This window comes from Anopheles stephensi, chromosome 3 (assembly GCF_013141755.1).
Source record: "Anopheles stephensi strain Indian chromosome 3, UCI_ANSTEP_V1.0, whole genome shotgun sequence".
Taxonomy (NCBI): Eukaryota; Metazoa; Arthropoda; class Insecta; order Diptera; family Culicidae; genus Anopheles; species Anopheles stephensi.
In genome coordinates, this window is record NC_050203.1 from 81450203 (window position 1) to 81466221 (window position 16019).

The 16019-nt window shown below is 44.8% G+C and overlaps 1 protein-coding gene across 5 annotated transcripts in view; it reads left to right on the forward strand.

The window, feature by feature from the left end:
• LOC118513003 (transcription factor hamlet) overlaps positions 1-6888 on the forward strand; it is a 92497-nt gene extending 85609 nt beyond the window's left edge. For all 5 annotated transcript variants that reach the window (XM_036058260.1, XM_036058261.1, XM_036058263.1 and 2 more), the window contains 2 exons: positions 2831-4114; positions 4184-6888. In XM_036058260.1, coding sequence (XP_035914153.1) covers positions 2831-4114; positions 4184-5500 — 2601 coding nt within the window. In that variant the 3' untranslated portion in view covers positions 5501-6888. The remainder of the gene's footprint in view (positions 1-2830; positions 4115-4183) is intronic.
• Positions 6889-16019: the final 9131 nt, after the last annotated feature.

Here is a 16019-nt window from a genome sequence, read left to right on the forward strand (position 1 = left end):
CCAGGTCGAGAAGTCCTCCACAGAACGCAGGGAATCATGATTTGGAATAAAATTATGATTTTAATCCCCTCGTGCAAGACACTCGCGCCTGGCACACCCTCGTTGTCGGCTGTATGGCGCAAGATCGATCGATCCGCCGCCAAGCTTGATCACCCGCGGGGGTTTCCACTGAAACAATGGCTTACCGGGCGTATGGTCGGATAATGACTCGAGAATGTCCCCATCGTTGTCGGGAGTCTCCCAAAGAGGGTTGTTACTTGGTCGTTGTAGGAGGAGGTTTATCTAACGCTACTCCAATATGGATAATCGCGGTCATGCTTTCATTAAGCATAGCGCGCCCCCCAAAAACGGTAGCCAGGGCACTGTAGCCAAGGGGTTTTGTGAAGAAAAAAAACCATCCCTGCTGGGTTGAATTGAAATGCTCCAGTATGCACCAGTTTTGGCGATGGACGAAAGCGATTCGCCGGAAACGATATTCGCCCTCCCGAAGGGTTCCATCTCCTTGTACGGTAGTCTGGGACCGATAGATAGTTGCCATGAAGTTGGGAGTAGCGGTTCGTTATCGGTTTCGCAGTTCGGAGAAATGCAAATGCAAAAAGGGAAGCAGTACAATCGTACCCGCTGCGAAGCGAAGGTGCTCTGGATTGAGTGGCCGGTTTGTTTGCCTCCCTTTTTCCCATTTGGGTACTGCACGTGGGCCTTGGGCAGTTCACCAGTTCCGGGTTTGGGTGTGATTAGGGCAACAAACAGAGTACTTGATAGAAGAAAACACACCAGAGTTGGCTTTCTCTTCGTGTTTGGTTGCAAAAAGAACTCCGATGAATTTCTTGGAGGATGTCTTTGCATCACAGTGTTGATCACGTTCTACGAAACGATCACCTAACCTCAATTGTAGGTAGATTGGTTACATAATGGCACACACATCGATCGACCTCTTCCGCTTACAGAAAGACAGATCGAAAAAAAAACCTCTAATAACAATCACAACACCGCAAAGCTATCTGGCGATTGATTAAGATACAACGAAACATACCGATATTGCTAACTATTGGCTTGCGGTCAGTCAGTGCTTACGCCTCGAGCGTAACTTGCGTCCGAACCGCGCCGGCAACATGGCAAGATGTCTCCGATTGATCTACAACCAACGGAAAGTGACAGTGCGGAACAGTGGCTCGGTACAGAAGCCCAAACTGCGCAAGGCGCCGGTCGCCAGCACTGTGACTTCTAGGATTTGATTGGATTGTTTAGTTTTCGCGGTTGCCAGTTACGTACGGTGACTGACGTGGAGCGGTTGTTTTCGTTTGTTTTTTTTTTGTTGGTGAATAGCCCTTAACCGAAGCTTGACGCTAGTTGGGGAAAAAAACTAAAGACAAAAAAAAAACACACACACACAGATACAGACAGAGCAAAGGCTCCATGTTGCATTGTATCACATCACTTTGCTCCTACACCTCCTGAGGTCCCCGTCTTCGCAATGTCCACAGTTCTTGGTTCGGTAACCGCAGCGAAGTCACACACACACACAGGTCGCTAAATAGACATTTCCAATCTAATCATTTTGATTTATTTCTATCGGTAGCGACCCAGGCGTTCCTCCCAGGTGCTGCTTATGGTCGCACCAGCCGATTTGCTGTCAAAAGAGAGCTCGCGAGTGGTAGGTTCGCGGAGCGGGCTCAAAATCCACCCTCTAAATATGTGTCTCAACTACACAAAAACGCTACCGCGCTGGTCAGCAGCAGGGGGTCGAGTCTCCCTTTTTTCTCGTTCGGTACTCGAGGGATACCCGCCAAATCTGACAGCTGATTTTGCTAATCACATTTATTCTTCGCCGCCTCGATTTGAAAGCAGAGCGTCGCGCACTTGGTCACGCAGTTGATTTCCACAACGCAACGCAAACCCCTAAAGCCAGTATGCCTTTCTATGTCTCCCGCACACTCTCGTCTTTTGGGATGCCTTCCTGGGTGCCGAGTGTCCGATTACTGTTGCGTTTTGCCTTTTTGGAGGTATTAGGACGATGTGGTGTTGGGGTTTGGCCACGTGGAATAGATAGAAAGGAAAGATCGCGATCGCAGTCCCATGCTCCATTGCGCACACGCACAGCAGGAGGGACCGTATGTGGACATGTCGTCTAGAAATAGAGGGTCTCTGAAGCTATGAAGAGTTGGAAGTTTAAGCGTCCTAATTAATGATGAAGATGCGGTTAGGATTTTTAATATTAAAACATGGAAGATGATGAGCAAATTTAAATTCAACATTAACACCATATTTTCCACAAGTCGTTATGACGTTGAATTTACTCTACCACTCCCAATGGCAGCTTCCATTGATGCCATTTAACCTTCCCATAAGCTAACTCTATTCATACCGCGAGGCAAAGGTTTATAGTTTGTTTAGAGTAAGTTTATCCTCGCCTGAATCTCCTCTACCTTGGCTCTTAGTCCCAGGCGGGACTTGTTCGTTGGGGCGGGCTGGGCACAAGATAACTATCGTCCGCAAAGCCATCGTCACGAACTGTCAATCTTGATTAGAATGGGCCGGGGCTCGAGTGAACAGGACGGGGATATGAAGTAAGAAGGGCTCAGATTGCAAACTGCTTTGCCGGGTGTTTCAAACGTTAGAAAGGGCCTTGATAACCGATGCGTTTTGGTTGATATCAAGTGTATCTGGTAGGAGCTTGATTTATCATCCAAACTCCAATGGATGTCTCACTCAGTAGGTCATTTAATGTTAGATCTCACCAAATGAAAACTATTTTTAACTTGCTCTGTTCGATCGTAACACTTAACGCAACTAATTCGTTTGCTTTCTTTCGACTTCTGCTCTCTTCCAGGTTTTTACCGATCCCTCGAACTTGCAGCGCCACATCCGCACACATCACGTGGGAGCCCGTAGTCACGCGTGTCCCGAGTGTGGTAAGACGTTCGCCACCTCGTCCGGTCTCAAGCAGCACACGCACATCCACTCGTCAGTAAAGCCGTTCCAGTGCGAGGTGTGCTTCAAATCGTACACCCAGTTCTCCAACCTTTGCCGCCACCGGCGTATGCACGCTGACTGCCAGGTGCAGATAAAGTGTAACAAGTGTGGCGATAGCTTCAGCACTACGACGTCCCTCTCGAAGCACAAGCGTTTCTGTGACTCAACGGCAGTTACGCGAGCCTCACTACACTCCGGAGCTCATCCATCGCAACTGCGCCATTCGCACGATCCTTACCCACACGGACGCTCGATAGCGGGAGCGGGTCAACAGGGCAGTGCTGGTGGTGGTAGTGGTACGGGAGGAGCATCCGCAGTTGGAGCCGGATCTGGTGCAGGACCACTTCACACTTTACCACCCGGCATGGCAACTCCACCGAATCCATTCCTTATGTTCCCGGGTGCACCGTTCTTCGCACCAGGGTTTAGACCATACCCGGGGATGCCCAGTATCTTCCCGCCGGCCCCAGGACAGGTTCCACAGTTTCCGTTGTCTTTCTTTCCAAAACCGGCGGCACCGGGCCCACTACCCGAACCGGAACGCAGAACTCCTTCACCATCTTCAAGACATCTTGGTCTGCTGGAAGGTTACGGGCAGCAATCGATGAAGATCTCACCACCGACCGGTGAGGAAGCGACCAACCATCTTCGCCCATCTCCGGCTCGTCCAATACCGGTTAGCTTCAACTCGGCGGCAGCAGCGGTGGCGCTACTGTCAGGATCTCCTGGTCCGCTAATGGGAAGTCATAGCCTCCCTGCTACGGAATCGGCCCCGGAGCGAGGCAACAACAACAATCACATCAAGGAGAACAACAATCACAACCAGACGAATGGTACCAGTTCCTACGGTGGACCGCAGCAACAGTTGAGACGATCTTCAAGCCGCAGTAGCTCAGTAACTGCAGCGGCCACCGTTAAAGAAGAGCTGCATCGCGAGTCTTCAGATGCAGAGGAAGGAGATGCGGGAGTTTCAGCAATTCGGGTGAAGAATTTCTCTACACGATCGAAGAATTCCGTTGGAGAGCCGAGCAAGTCACCTGCTATGTCAGAGGATAGAAGTCAATCACAGCGTAGAAGAAGCCGCACTGTGGATGATGTTGATACGTCAGAATCCGAGGAGTTCTCGTCGGAGGCGAAGAAGGTATGTTATCTTCATCAAACTTTTTTTTATTATTGCAACTGTATACTAATGAGTTGTGTTCTTCCATAGGTTAAGAAGGAGGATGACTCAACCGGATCCGCAGAGCAACCCTTAGATCTGAGTCTTTCGAAGAAGCTTAAAAACGATGACACAGACGATGGTGGTGAAGGAGATGACGATAAAGATGCATCAGAGGAGGTAGAAAATCGTAGCTCAAACCGAAGTCCAACCCCGATCGAGGTGGCCAGTCCAAGATCCACACCGACCCCATCCGTTCCAACGCCCAACTCCTCGGACACACCGCACCAGGATCTCTCGCTGAGAGCGCGCGGACGGAACACTTCACCGAAAGCGGCATCGGCCTCTCCACTAGCAGATGCGTTCGCTTTACCAAGTCCCTCACCCTCACTGTCGCCGCGTCCATCACCCTCACCGTCCTCTCCGGGCGGTATGGTAGGATCCGGTCCTCACCACCAGCCCATCTCCTATCCACGACCGATCTATCCCTTTCTCCTCGAAGCGATGTGTCACGGAGGACCTGGCCCGATGGGAGGCTTTCAGCGACCAGCGTTCAGCTTCCTGGACTCACTAGAATCGAATCTGGATCTGCTAAAGCGTAGCCGTCAGTATATGCCTTCGAAAGCGTTTCACCAGGCAGCAATGATGCCACCGGGCTTCGGTGTTGGAGGAGCGCGGCCTCCCGGTGTACCGGGAGGACCCGGTGGACAGGTAGCTCCCGGGAAGGTTAAAGATCGATACTCGTGCAAGTACTGTGGCAAAGTGTTCCCGCGATCGGCCAACCTGACGCGGCATCTGCGTACCCACACGGGCGAACAGCCGTACAAGTGTCGGTACTGTGAGCGATCGTTCAGTATCTCGAGCAACCTGCAACGACATGTGCGGAATATCCACAACAAGGAGCGCCCGTTCAAGTGTCATCTGTGTGAGCGTTGTTTCGGCCAGCAGACGAATCTGGACCGGCATCTGAAGAAGCACGATGCGGATGCGTCTGGACTCGTGTTGGGTGATTCGCCCTCCTCCAACGAAGCAGAACGTGGGGAAGATGTGTTCTTCGATGAGATCCGTTCGTTTATGGGGAAGGTTACCTACTCGGGACCGGCGTCTCTGTTGCCTCCGGGGACACTGCCGGGAGCGTCAGACGTTGAGGCGGGTAAAGGGGATGGTGAGGATGGTGAGAACAGTGCGTCTGGAAGGAGGCGATATGGGCGAACGCTGGACGTGACTGGTGGGGATGATGAGGAGGAAGAGGAGGAAGAGGATGAGGAGGAAGATGCAGCCAGCTGTGACGGTGAGAGTGATCTGATCAACATCGATTCGGACAAGGACACGATCAACAACAATGACACGATCGAGGTGTCTACTTAGAGCAGTGAGGTAAAGGACGCTTGTAAATAGGCTGTACGGAACGGGAACTCGGGTTCCAATATCATTAACTGAAGTCATTTGTGGCGCTTTTTGATTTAATTTTCGAACCTTAAGATTATAAGTGTACAAGCAAGTTTAGTGGAAGGAAGAATAATCAAACATTAGGAAATAAGTGGCGGACGTTGAGACACGGTTAGTAGAATAAATGTCCTAGGTTAGGATGGGTTATCTGAAAGATATTGAAGGAATGCACTTATTCTTTCCTGTAGGATGATGATTGGTAATGATAAGGGTTTTTTTATTAATTAAGACTTAAAAATTAATTCTTCAAATGAAGGTGACAGATCAACCAAAAACAGAATGAGAAAAATGAACCAAAATGATACACCCAAAAATGGAAAAGGGCTAACAAAGCAAACTAAGATTGGCTTTGATCACTTAATCTACTGCTCACGATTTATGCAAACTAAGAAATCAAACACAAACACACACACACAAACCCAGTAAGGTATTAAGATAAAAGATAGAATGGGTTCGGGTATGGTAGAAAAAGACGTTTTCAAAGAGTTAATTTATTTCTCACCTTATGTTACGAGCTTATATTGGTTTACTTTACGATCGATAAGGAAGCTAAATAAACAATTAATCTGTGAATAATTTCTAAATTAAAATTATTAAAAAAAATGCTAGCAAATCAAGAAAGGAACTTCTCTGTTTCCCTACATGTTTGGAGTTTTAGTTCAAAATTAGAAGGAATTGTATTGTTCGAATGAAGAGAGTTGAGGGGATGGAATGTATGTCAGCGTAAAAAGGGGCGAACGAAAACCAGTAAACACAATTCACAGGAACAAGTAGTCTCGTAAGTGCAACATTGTTAGTTAGTGTTTAAATTCTTCTGTAATAAAGCATAGTCACAACGAATAAGTTAAGGGCAACACGTACATCTTAATTGTTTTCCTTTTCTTTCCATCTCACATTTTCTCTCTCTCTCTCTCGCTCTATCTCCTTCGGAATGACGTTTCACAGCTGTATATGACGTTTAAAAAGAAATGAAAAAGCAGCAAAATAACAGCAAAACAACGCAATTATATTTAAGAAAAGGGACTTGAGGGAATAATATGTAAAAAAGGTAGCATCAAAATGGAGTAGATAGAGTGATACGGACGAACCCAACTTGTTCTACTTTCCCACTGTGCACTGTGGGAAAATGCTTACAGTAAGGTTGCAGGCTACAAAAAAATCACGATTCAGTAAGAAAAATATTTTTAAATTCCTACCATAAAACAAAACCAAACAACGCTCTGATCGAAATGTATCATATTAAAAAAATACAATCTTCACCGTACACACTATCTGAATAAAAGCGAAAACTCACGTTATGTATGAAATGGTGCGTTGTTTTACTTTGCGTTAATTTTATTCCAAATTTTCGACCAGCAAAACGGGGAAATGAAATATTTACCCCTCCAGTACGTTCAATGATGTCTCGTTACCGAAACGACTGCCTGAATTGTTTTTTTTTCTTTTGCTCTCCCCACTAAGCTACTGAAATGTGAAGCCTGCGAAATGTTTTGCTTCTTTGACCTTCCTGTACGTACCGCTGTCAACACCTTGGCTTCGATCGGCCAACGGTGACACCTGATACCCGGCCGTGTTCTGTTCGGGTGTAATTGGTTTCCCCTCACGAGGGCCCGCACGCGCTCGCGCTCTCACCGAAGTAATTGCAATGCCACAGATCGAATGGTTGAATCCGTTTCTGTCGGCGTCTTTGTCTCGAATCGCCGAAGCGATAGCTCGGTGCAAAAAAGGAACGTGATACGCACAGTCGGCGAGTGCTGGCCCAGCGTTGAGAACGCCGGGGTGATAACGATCGAAGCTAAGGCGTTGTTAAATTCGAACCTTGGCGCTGGATTGTGCAATTGATTAATTATTTGCACCCCGCGCAACGGCGACAGCGAGGTGTTACTTTTGTAGCTGTGTGTGATGATATGTGTTTTTAATTGAATTAATGGCACGGAATGAAGCATGTTTCTAGTTTAATTAAACATCCGCGTATTTTGTGCATCTGAATGCGTTTTTGATTGAAACAAAATCAACTGGATGCGTTTTTATGCGGTGAACAGTAGCGTACGGGACAAAAGACTACAATGCCGGGTCAAGCGACGAACCCTCTCTTTTGGAAGATTTTATTTTTAAACAATCGTTACACTTACCATTTTTAAAACAAAACCCCAAAAATTCCATCGCAGCTCAAACGTATGATCACATTCCGCTTGAGAAAATATGGCACAATTAAGGGAAAGTCTCGCTGCGTACGCCGCAATCGCAGCATGAGTAATCGTCACCCACAGCTGCAAAATGGTGAGTTCCGGATGGCTTGGTAAATTGAAGCTTTCAGACCTTAATGTTGAGCAGTTTGATGCCGTTTTGCTCTTAAGGCGAAAAAACAAAAATCCAGTGGCAACCGGACCATTTCCCGGTGCTTCACCCCGTGCGCTTTGGTCCTCGCCGAGCACGGCAGTTCCATTGATGACACCATAAAGTAGCCTAATTCATTGGAGATCATCATGGAGTCGTGTCCGCATATTGGTCGTCTAAATAGTTGGACAGCGTTCGGTTATCACATGCACCACGCATTCCCCGGTAGCACTTTGCGTGCAAGATTAAGTGTATAAAGAAAGGATTTTGTCCCGTCACCCGGTGTGATCCCGGTGCGGTTCGATCGTTGGAGCAAAAACCAACGGGCCACCCTGTCAATCAGCGAACGAACGCGGCTTTTTGAGGGTACCATTTCGTAATGCGACGACGCATCTACGCCGATGCAGTTGGACGTTGCTGATGATGATGATGGCTGATGGCTTGGTACATTAAATCTGCGATTATCTGGATCTGTGCGAGTGTCCGGAGGCAAATCTTATTTAACGTTGGTCCAGGCTGGGTGATAACTTAGCTCGAAGGGGCTTCCTGCGACAAATCTAGAAGGAAGATGATCAGGCTTAAGTTTGATTCATCCAGGCAATTAGTGGATTATCGGACACAGGAGAGCCACAACAAAAAACGAATCGCATTTTTAGTGCAATATTATTTTGTGAAAGTATTTTAAAATAGAAGGGACAGCAGTTGAAGAGAAATTTTATTTTCTTAGTTAATTAGAAAAGAGAGAACAAAACGAAGCACGTCCTGAATTGCACCAACTGAGCTGAGCTGGTTTTTTTATTTATTTTGCTCCACTCGAAACGACCGCGACATCATCGCGGAATTTGTCCGCCGGGTGTGTATCTACCGAAGACCGTTTGTTGCATTGTGTTTTTTTTTTACTTCAAACTGCACTTTCGACAAGGAAACAAAACGGCACAACGGGAATGCAATCGCTTTTGCCTTACGGACGACAACATCGTGAACTGCCCTCGGACAGAACGGGCCAAATGAGGGCAGGGCAGTTAAGAAGGTCCACGGCTACTGCAGCCGCGCTATATTATTTCGCGCGGCTACTGTTAGGAATAAAAACAAACAGTGGTTGAGCGCTCGGCCTCTGTATGCTGTGTGGTTATTTAAGGCAAGGCTTGAAGGTAGCTTGAAGCTCATCTAGTAAGGAGGGAGTGCAGTGGTAAATGAATGTTTCGTGAAGCTTCGATTAGGGCAGAAAGGTAGCTGGTGCTTAAGGGGTGAATGGTTCAATGAAGAATTTCATTTAGACTGGAGTAGAGAAGGAACTTGTTTTGCTCAAACTGATGTAGTTTAAAATCTTTATCGAGAATGAAAAACATTATTGCATGTCTGTATGTATTACGCATAATTCACAAATCTCTTAAACCTAGCATAAGAGTTAAATTTTTTTTTTTTATTCATAAAGAACGGCCTGGCCGTATTGCTAGTAGAGTTAAAAGTAAATAGACTATAAAATAGATGAAATTATGAAAAAAATGCTCCATCAACCCGATGCGACGGGAAGCTGAGAGAGCAGCGAGAGAGAAATGAAATAGAATAGAGAGAGTTATAGGAGAGAAAAACGGAGAAATGACAGAGAATCGAGAAAGGAATCTCTCGTGTGTCTTAGCATATGAGACAGAGAATTGAGAGATAAAAATGAGAGAGAATGTAGAGAGAAATAGAGAAAATAGGCAAGGAAATAGAGATAATCGGCAGATAATCGAAAGAGAAAAGGGAGATAAATCAGAGAGTTTCGGGAGAGGAATAATAGGAGATTGAAAACGAATCGGGAGCGATATAAAAGATAAGAGAGAGAAACGCCAAAGAACTGAGAGAAAAATGAGAAAGAAAACGAATCAGCGGAGCAATAAGAGAAAAATTAGATAAATGGGAGAGAAATGATGGAGAAATGAACGAGAATCAAGAGAAAAATGAGAGAGAAATAAAAAAGAAATGAAAGAAAATTGAGATAGAAATGAGAGGGCAATGAGAAAATTCTCTCTCATTTCTATCATGTTTTTTTTTCGTATCGCTATCAATTCTCTTTCAATATTTCTCTCTCATCACTTTCTCATTTCAATCTCGATTCTCTCTCATTTCTCTGTAAGTTCTTACTCGAAGCTCTCATATTTCTGTCATCTCTCTCTCTTTCTCTCTCTGGATTCTCTGTCAATTCTCTCTTATTTCTCGCTCGATTCTCTCTTGATTCTTTCTCATTTTTCTATTGATTTTCGTTCATTTCTTTCCCTTTTCTCTCTACTTTCTCTCTCATTCTATCTAATTTTGTTTTCGAATCTCGCTGATTTCTCTTTCATTCCTCTCTCCATTCTCTCTGATTTCCCTCTAATTGTGTCTGTGTTTTCTCTCAATTTTCTCTCATTTCTCTCGATTTTCTCATGTTTAATTTCCACCTTTCTCTCATTTATCAGTCGGTTAGCGCTTATTTATCTCTCATCTCCCTCTAAGTCATCTCTCTGTTGATGCCTTCTCACTTCTTTCTCATTTTTATCCCATTTCTATATCGTTTCTCCCTCATTTCTCTCTCATTATGTATACTCATTTATCATTCCATTATCTCTTATTCCTTTCAATACGGCAGCACAGATCGAAAACTTTATGCATTTGACAGTCGGAAATCAAAGCAAAACGAATCTGCCAAATAACTTATTTTGTTTGACCGACTCAATCTTCGTTATTCCCAATTACAGGTTTACGGTGACAATGTGAAATTTAATGCTTCACGCATTATATTCACGCAAATTCCAGGCGCTTCACGCATATATATGGAAAATGACTAGCCTTGATACTTCTTTCGACACTAGGAAGTGACTAGAAAACAAGCAATAAATTAGGAAATTAGGATTAAGCAAACATATTAATTTAAATGAATTCAGAAAAATCCATCACTATGATTGTCCAAATTAACTTCAACTTCCTGTACTTTCTTTCTCTTTTACTCCATCTCAATTTTTTTGCTCACTTTCAATAAAAAATTAAACTGCTTTTGCTGTCCAAAATTGGACAACGTTGGCCTCTCGTCATGATGGATTTGATCCGGACGTACCTGCTCACTATCAGCACAGGTATATCTTGCCATTTTCTATGATTTATGATTTCACCCGGCTGGCATCCACCCCCATTATTTGAGGGTGAGCATTTATTTGTTCCCAACACCCCCCAAAAAAAAGGTCTATTTTTTCAGGCAGCTTTGGGGAGTTTGTTTGGGGAGTGCTGTTTCCTATCCTGTGGGTGGTCTGTTTAAGATAAAGAAGCTAAAGTGGAGAGTTTTTGTTGCTCCTTACCGTTGGCCTGAAGGTGACATCTACCGGCCGAATGGAAGCGGCTAAAACCGAAAGGAAGCAAAAACGTCATCGACTGATGAGTCATCGGCTGAAAATAAAGAAGGTGTGCTGCAAGCGGCAAGTTTCGTTCGGTTCCTATCTCACCAGCAGCTGCAGGGATTAAGCTTAATCTTGTGAGCTTCTTGAATTGGATTGTTGTTGGTGAAGTGTTTTTTTTAGACAATTTAAAGTGATGGAGCAGGTGATCCATCATGAGGGGGTCTCTGTTTTTTTCGCTCTCTTGTTACGCTTCGAAGCTACCAAGAAGGAGCTTCAAAAAAGTGCAAAAGAAGATGAGCATGGAAGGTATTAACGTCTTTTTTGTTGCTGCCGTTGTGGTCACGTTTGTCTTCAATCATGGTTCGACCTGGGGTTTGACGTTCATGGGATGTAAATGGCGTTGTTAAAAGCGTTGCACGTCATCTATGTGAAATGTGAGACATCGATGTGACCAAGTGAGAAGATAGTTTAGCCTTGCCAAGCTTTTTTTTTTCAAGCACGGCCACCTCGATCTTCCATGAGAACAATTTACTCCAAAAGCCAGTCTATTTCTCTTGCAGCTTGTTCCTTTCTGTATTGAGGACGATTTTATGTACGCAAAGCGAACTACACGAAACGGGAGTGTTTCGGATGCCTCGTCGCCGGGACACAATAAAACATCTCTCCTCCCCGAAGCGGTATCAGATTCACTGAGTTTTCTTCCTTAATTTGGACAGGAATTTCACGTGCGATCACGCTTTCCGGGGGAAGATCGTCCAGCCTGTCCAGCGTCTTCTGTAAACGGGGGGGTAGTAAATGAGCCACCCAAAGCAAGGTGGGGTTTGTGGGTCTTGGGGAACGGGTTGTGGAGTGGTTAGGCAGTAGGCAGTGTCATGTTGAACACGTTTTTCTTCCATCGGTGAATGTTTGGTTTGCATTTTCGGGTTCCCCGAGACCGTACTGTGGTCATTGACGTAAGTATAGGTTTATGGGTTCGCTTTTAACACGCTCGGTCGGCTTTTTGTTGTTGGTGTTGTTTCGGGGTGAAAATTAAGTTATTTGCTGGATGTGCTAAAAGACACACACACACACACGCACCACGACACGGTGCATATTTCGATGCATCTTGGTTGCCGCCGGCGACACAACCAGCAGATTTTTGACCGAGCCCAAGCTGGGAATGGTGTGCGTTTTTTTCCAGCTTCAGCTGGTTGCATCTTCTTGTCGGCTTTTTTTGCAGTTGGGATGAACATTTAGGGGTGAAAACAAAAGCCGCTGTGTGTGTGTGTGTAGCTTCCGCTTGCGCTTTTCGTAATGACGATAATTGATTATGGGTGCGTTTATTTTCCAATTTACAATCGGCATCGGTGGTTGGATTGCGTGAATGGGAAGGCCCTTTAACCTTTTGTTTGAAGCTGAAGATTCGCGCGTTCGTCGGCGGGATTTACTGTAGGATGAAAGGTTGAGCGAGATAAAGAAAGCATAAATATTCCATTTGTTTAAAGTGAAGTTTTCAATTATGCGATTATCTGTTGCTTTTTGTGCATGTTTGTTTTTCATTTGATTTATTTCTCTGTTTGATTTGTCTGTTTTTTTATTCTTCATTTTTGTTTGTTCATGTCTTATAGTTCATGTCTTCATGTATTTATGTTTCATTTATTTAAACCCATCTCTATTTTCTGTGAATTCCTTTGTGTTAGTTTTTTAAAATTTTATTCGTTTCTGAATTAATTTAAATAAATTCCTTTATTTTAAAGTGTTTTGTTCTTTTTTTCAATTTATTAAATTTTATGTTCTTTTTTCTACTAAAATTTGCTAGTCGGGTTTTTTATCCCCTTTTTTCTCTTTGTCTTTTGACTTAATTTATTTGTAGCAAATCGTTTTATTTATTTCATCCATTACAATTCTTAATAGTAATTATCGGGTGTTTATGGTCCTGTTTGTTTTGAAGAGATAGTTTGCTTCTTCAATTATGTTTTTCAATAACAATTTTCAATTTGTATTTGTATTGTTGTTTCGATGTCTATTAAATTTTGATAATTATTTTTGCCACAGTTATGCGTCTATTTATGAAAATGTTGTCTTACAATTCTTGGCTAACTGTTTGTATTGATTTACACCAAAGTAAACGGCCACTTTTGTGATTGATTAGCGATACATGAATATTCAATTCAGACATCATTAACACGTGCAAAATAAAACCAATCATTGTAATCGATTTCAGGGTACTTTTTGCTGCTGATCATAAACCGTTTCTCGATCGTTTTTATCCATATACGTACTACGAAATGGGAACCGTCAGCGAGCCAGGAATTGAGTCTTCTCACCCTTCCCCGGGGGCTGAAACCGAAGCTAACACAACACTGTCGGCATATTTTGACAATCAACGCTTTTTATCCACCCAACCAACGAACGAACGGACCGAAAAAATGGGACCCACTTGGAATGTAAACATCTCCGGCCCATTAATTTGAGTAATTATAGCACGTCACGGGCACATAATTCAGGCCGGCAAGTAGATGCGGCCGATGTGCCATCTCACCGGCAAACCCGATGAAGGGAATGGAACACAAGTGTACTGTACACATACTCGTAATCATGCGATGATGATTTTCGCACACCGTACATATTGCCGCTTTCGGGGGTTGATAAGGATGCAGTGTGGTGTTGTTGTCGTATTTTGTTTTTCGCCGTCTCCCCGTTTTTGCGTAACTAATCAACCGGTGGGAGAAAGTGCACGATCGATGTGATCGTTTAAGATCGCCACATCCACGAACCCGGCCATGGCACAAACCGGGGGAGCAGCAAAGCGTGCGATTATTATTGAATGTGCACACACAAACGGCCCCGGGTTTGGATTGAAACAAACGCATCGAACATCCTTTTGCAGGCACAACAACATCTCTAGTGATTAAGTGCACGGTCGAGGGATGCAACCGTAATTTCGGGAACCCGCGAAATTAAACACGCCCGTTGACGGCCGCCGTTTGTTCGGATGGTCGGGTCGGATGCATGCACATGGGGCATGTTACCCATCCAGCACGATGCAGCCGAGCGTGCGCACGTCCTTGTGTCCACACGGCAGGCATCGCGTTTAATAAAGTCATTATCTCCGGCAGCGGGAAAACCGTTCATCTTAATGCATTTTAAATGACGTATCACGCACTCGTTTTCTGGGGGTTTTTCTCCCGGCGTGGCTTCTGCTCGTGCAGAATGTTGAGGATGCTCTGTGCAGGATGTTAAAAGGTCAGTCGGTGGGATGGGTCGTGGGTTTTGCGTATGCAGGGATGCGTTTGCGGTATTTGCCCAGTGGTCTGTCAAAGTAGGCGGGTATGACATTAGTATGGAATGAACGGGATTGGGGTTCGGGGGAAAAGGACTTGAGGGGGGATTAGTTGGTTTAAGGATGTTGATCGTTAAGGTGATCACGATTTTCAGACACTCGAATCTGAGTGCTGACAACTGTTTTTGACAGAAACTTCTTGAGTGAGCTCTAACAATTAATTCATTGAGTTTATTTTGGCAGAAAAAGGCTATTTAATTAAGTCTAGTGCCATCGTATGCCAATCTTTCATCTCGATTTTTGTGGCAGACCCATCAAGTGCCATAGTTCCCTCTCAATTTGAGCCTAGAACACTTCCTCTGTCATTGTATTTTCTTAGGGGTCCTCTGGTGCTATTTGTGGGACATGTTCAACATAGAGTCCTAACCTGGCCCGAGTAATTTGCTGTAAAACTTCGAAGTCAAGTTCATCAAAGAACCTGTCTTCTTCGTGGCATGCAGCTAAGAGGGTATCACCTGGTTTTAACAGACTCCATATCTCGGATTCATTAAAGGAAGTTCTTCTTCCTTCCAAAGTTTCCAAAGTCACAGTGGCATTAGGAACACCAGCTCCAATCCAGCAAACGAAGCAGAGAAAATCGTCGGATAACTTTCAAGGATTTATATTTAAGTATAATTTTAACAGGGGAATTTGAAAACAAACCACAACTAAAAGCTTTAAGACAGATGCAAGCAAAAACATAACTTCGAACCTCCCCAAGTAGCCTGTAAGTTGCTTCCTGTTGCTCGATTATGTCGCCCCAGATGATTGCGGACGGGGGTTTTGTTTTACGTAGGAGCTGAACAATGTGATCTATGAGTGCGGTACCACGAATGTAGCTCCCTCTGCCAACCATTCCATTCCAGCACAACCTTCGAACTGGAGCAGATGAAAATAAAGAGCGTTAAACAAAATAAGACAGAGAAAAAAAAACCTCTCGGCAAACCCCATAAACGATGTCGCAAAAACCCGGTGCGCTCAAAATGCTGCGATTGCATTTTAATTGGATTATTGGAAGGTGTATGCAAATGTGCATCGATCCGGATCGATTCACATCGCGCAGGCGGTTTCGGAAACCGACCCCGAACCGTCGGTGATGCTGTGGTGCAGCATACGCTCCGATGTTACATCACGGAACCAGGCACACTACTGGTTGCAATGCTGCGGTGGAGTAACCAAGGCAAGCCGAAGTCTCTTAACCAGCGCGCGCGCGCTCGCGATGGTTATCGCGTAAAGGATGTGGGTAAACTTTGTCGCCAAATAATTAGCCCCGGGGACATTTTCGCTTTCGATGTGAGTTTTTTTTTGTTGTGTGTGCATTTGCCGGCGCTCATCTGATCCGTACGGGCTTTAAGGTGGGTAAGTTATGGGAAGGGGACGAGGAGATGAGGAGGGAAAGCGCTAATGAAGCAGGAGTTCTGTCATGAGTAGGCGTCAGGTTGGCTTG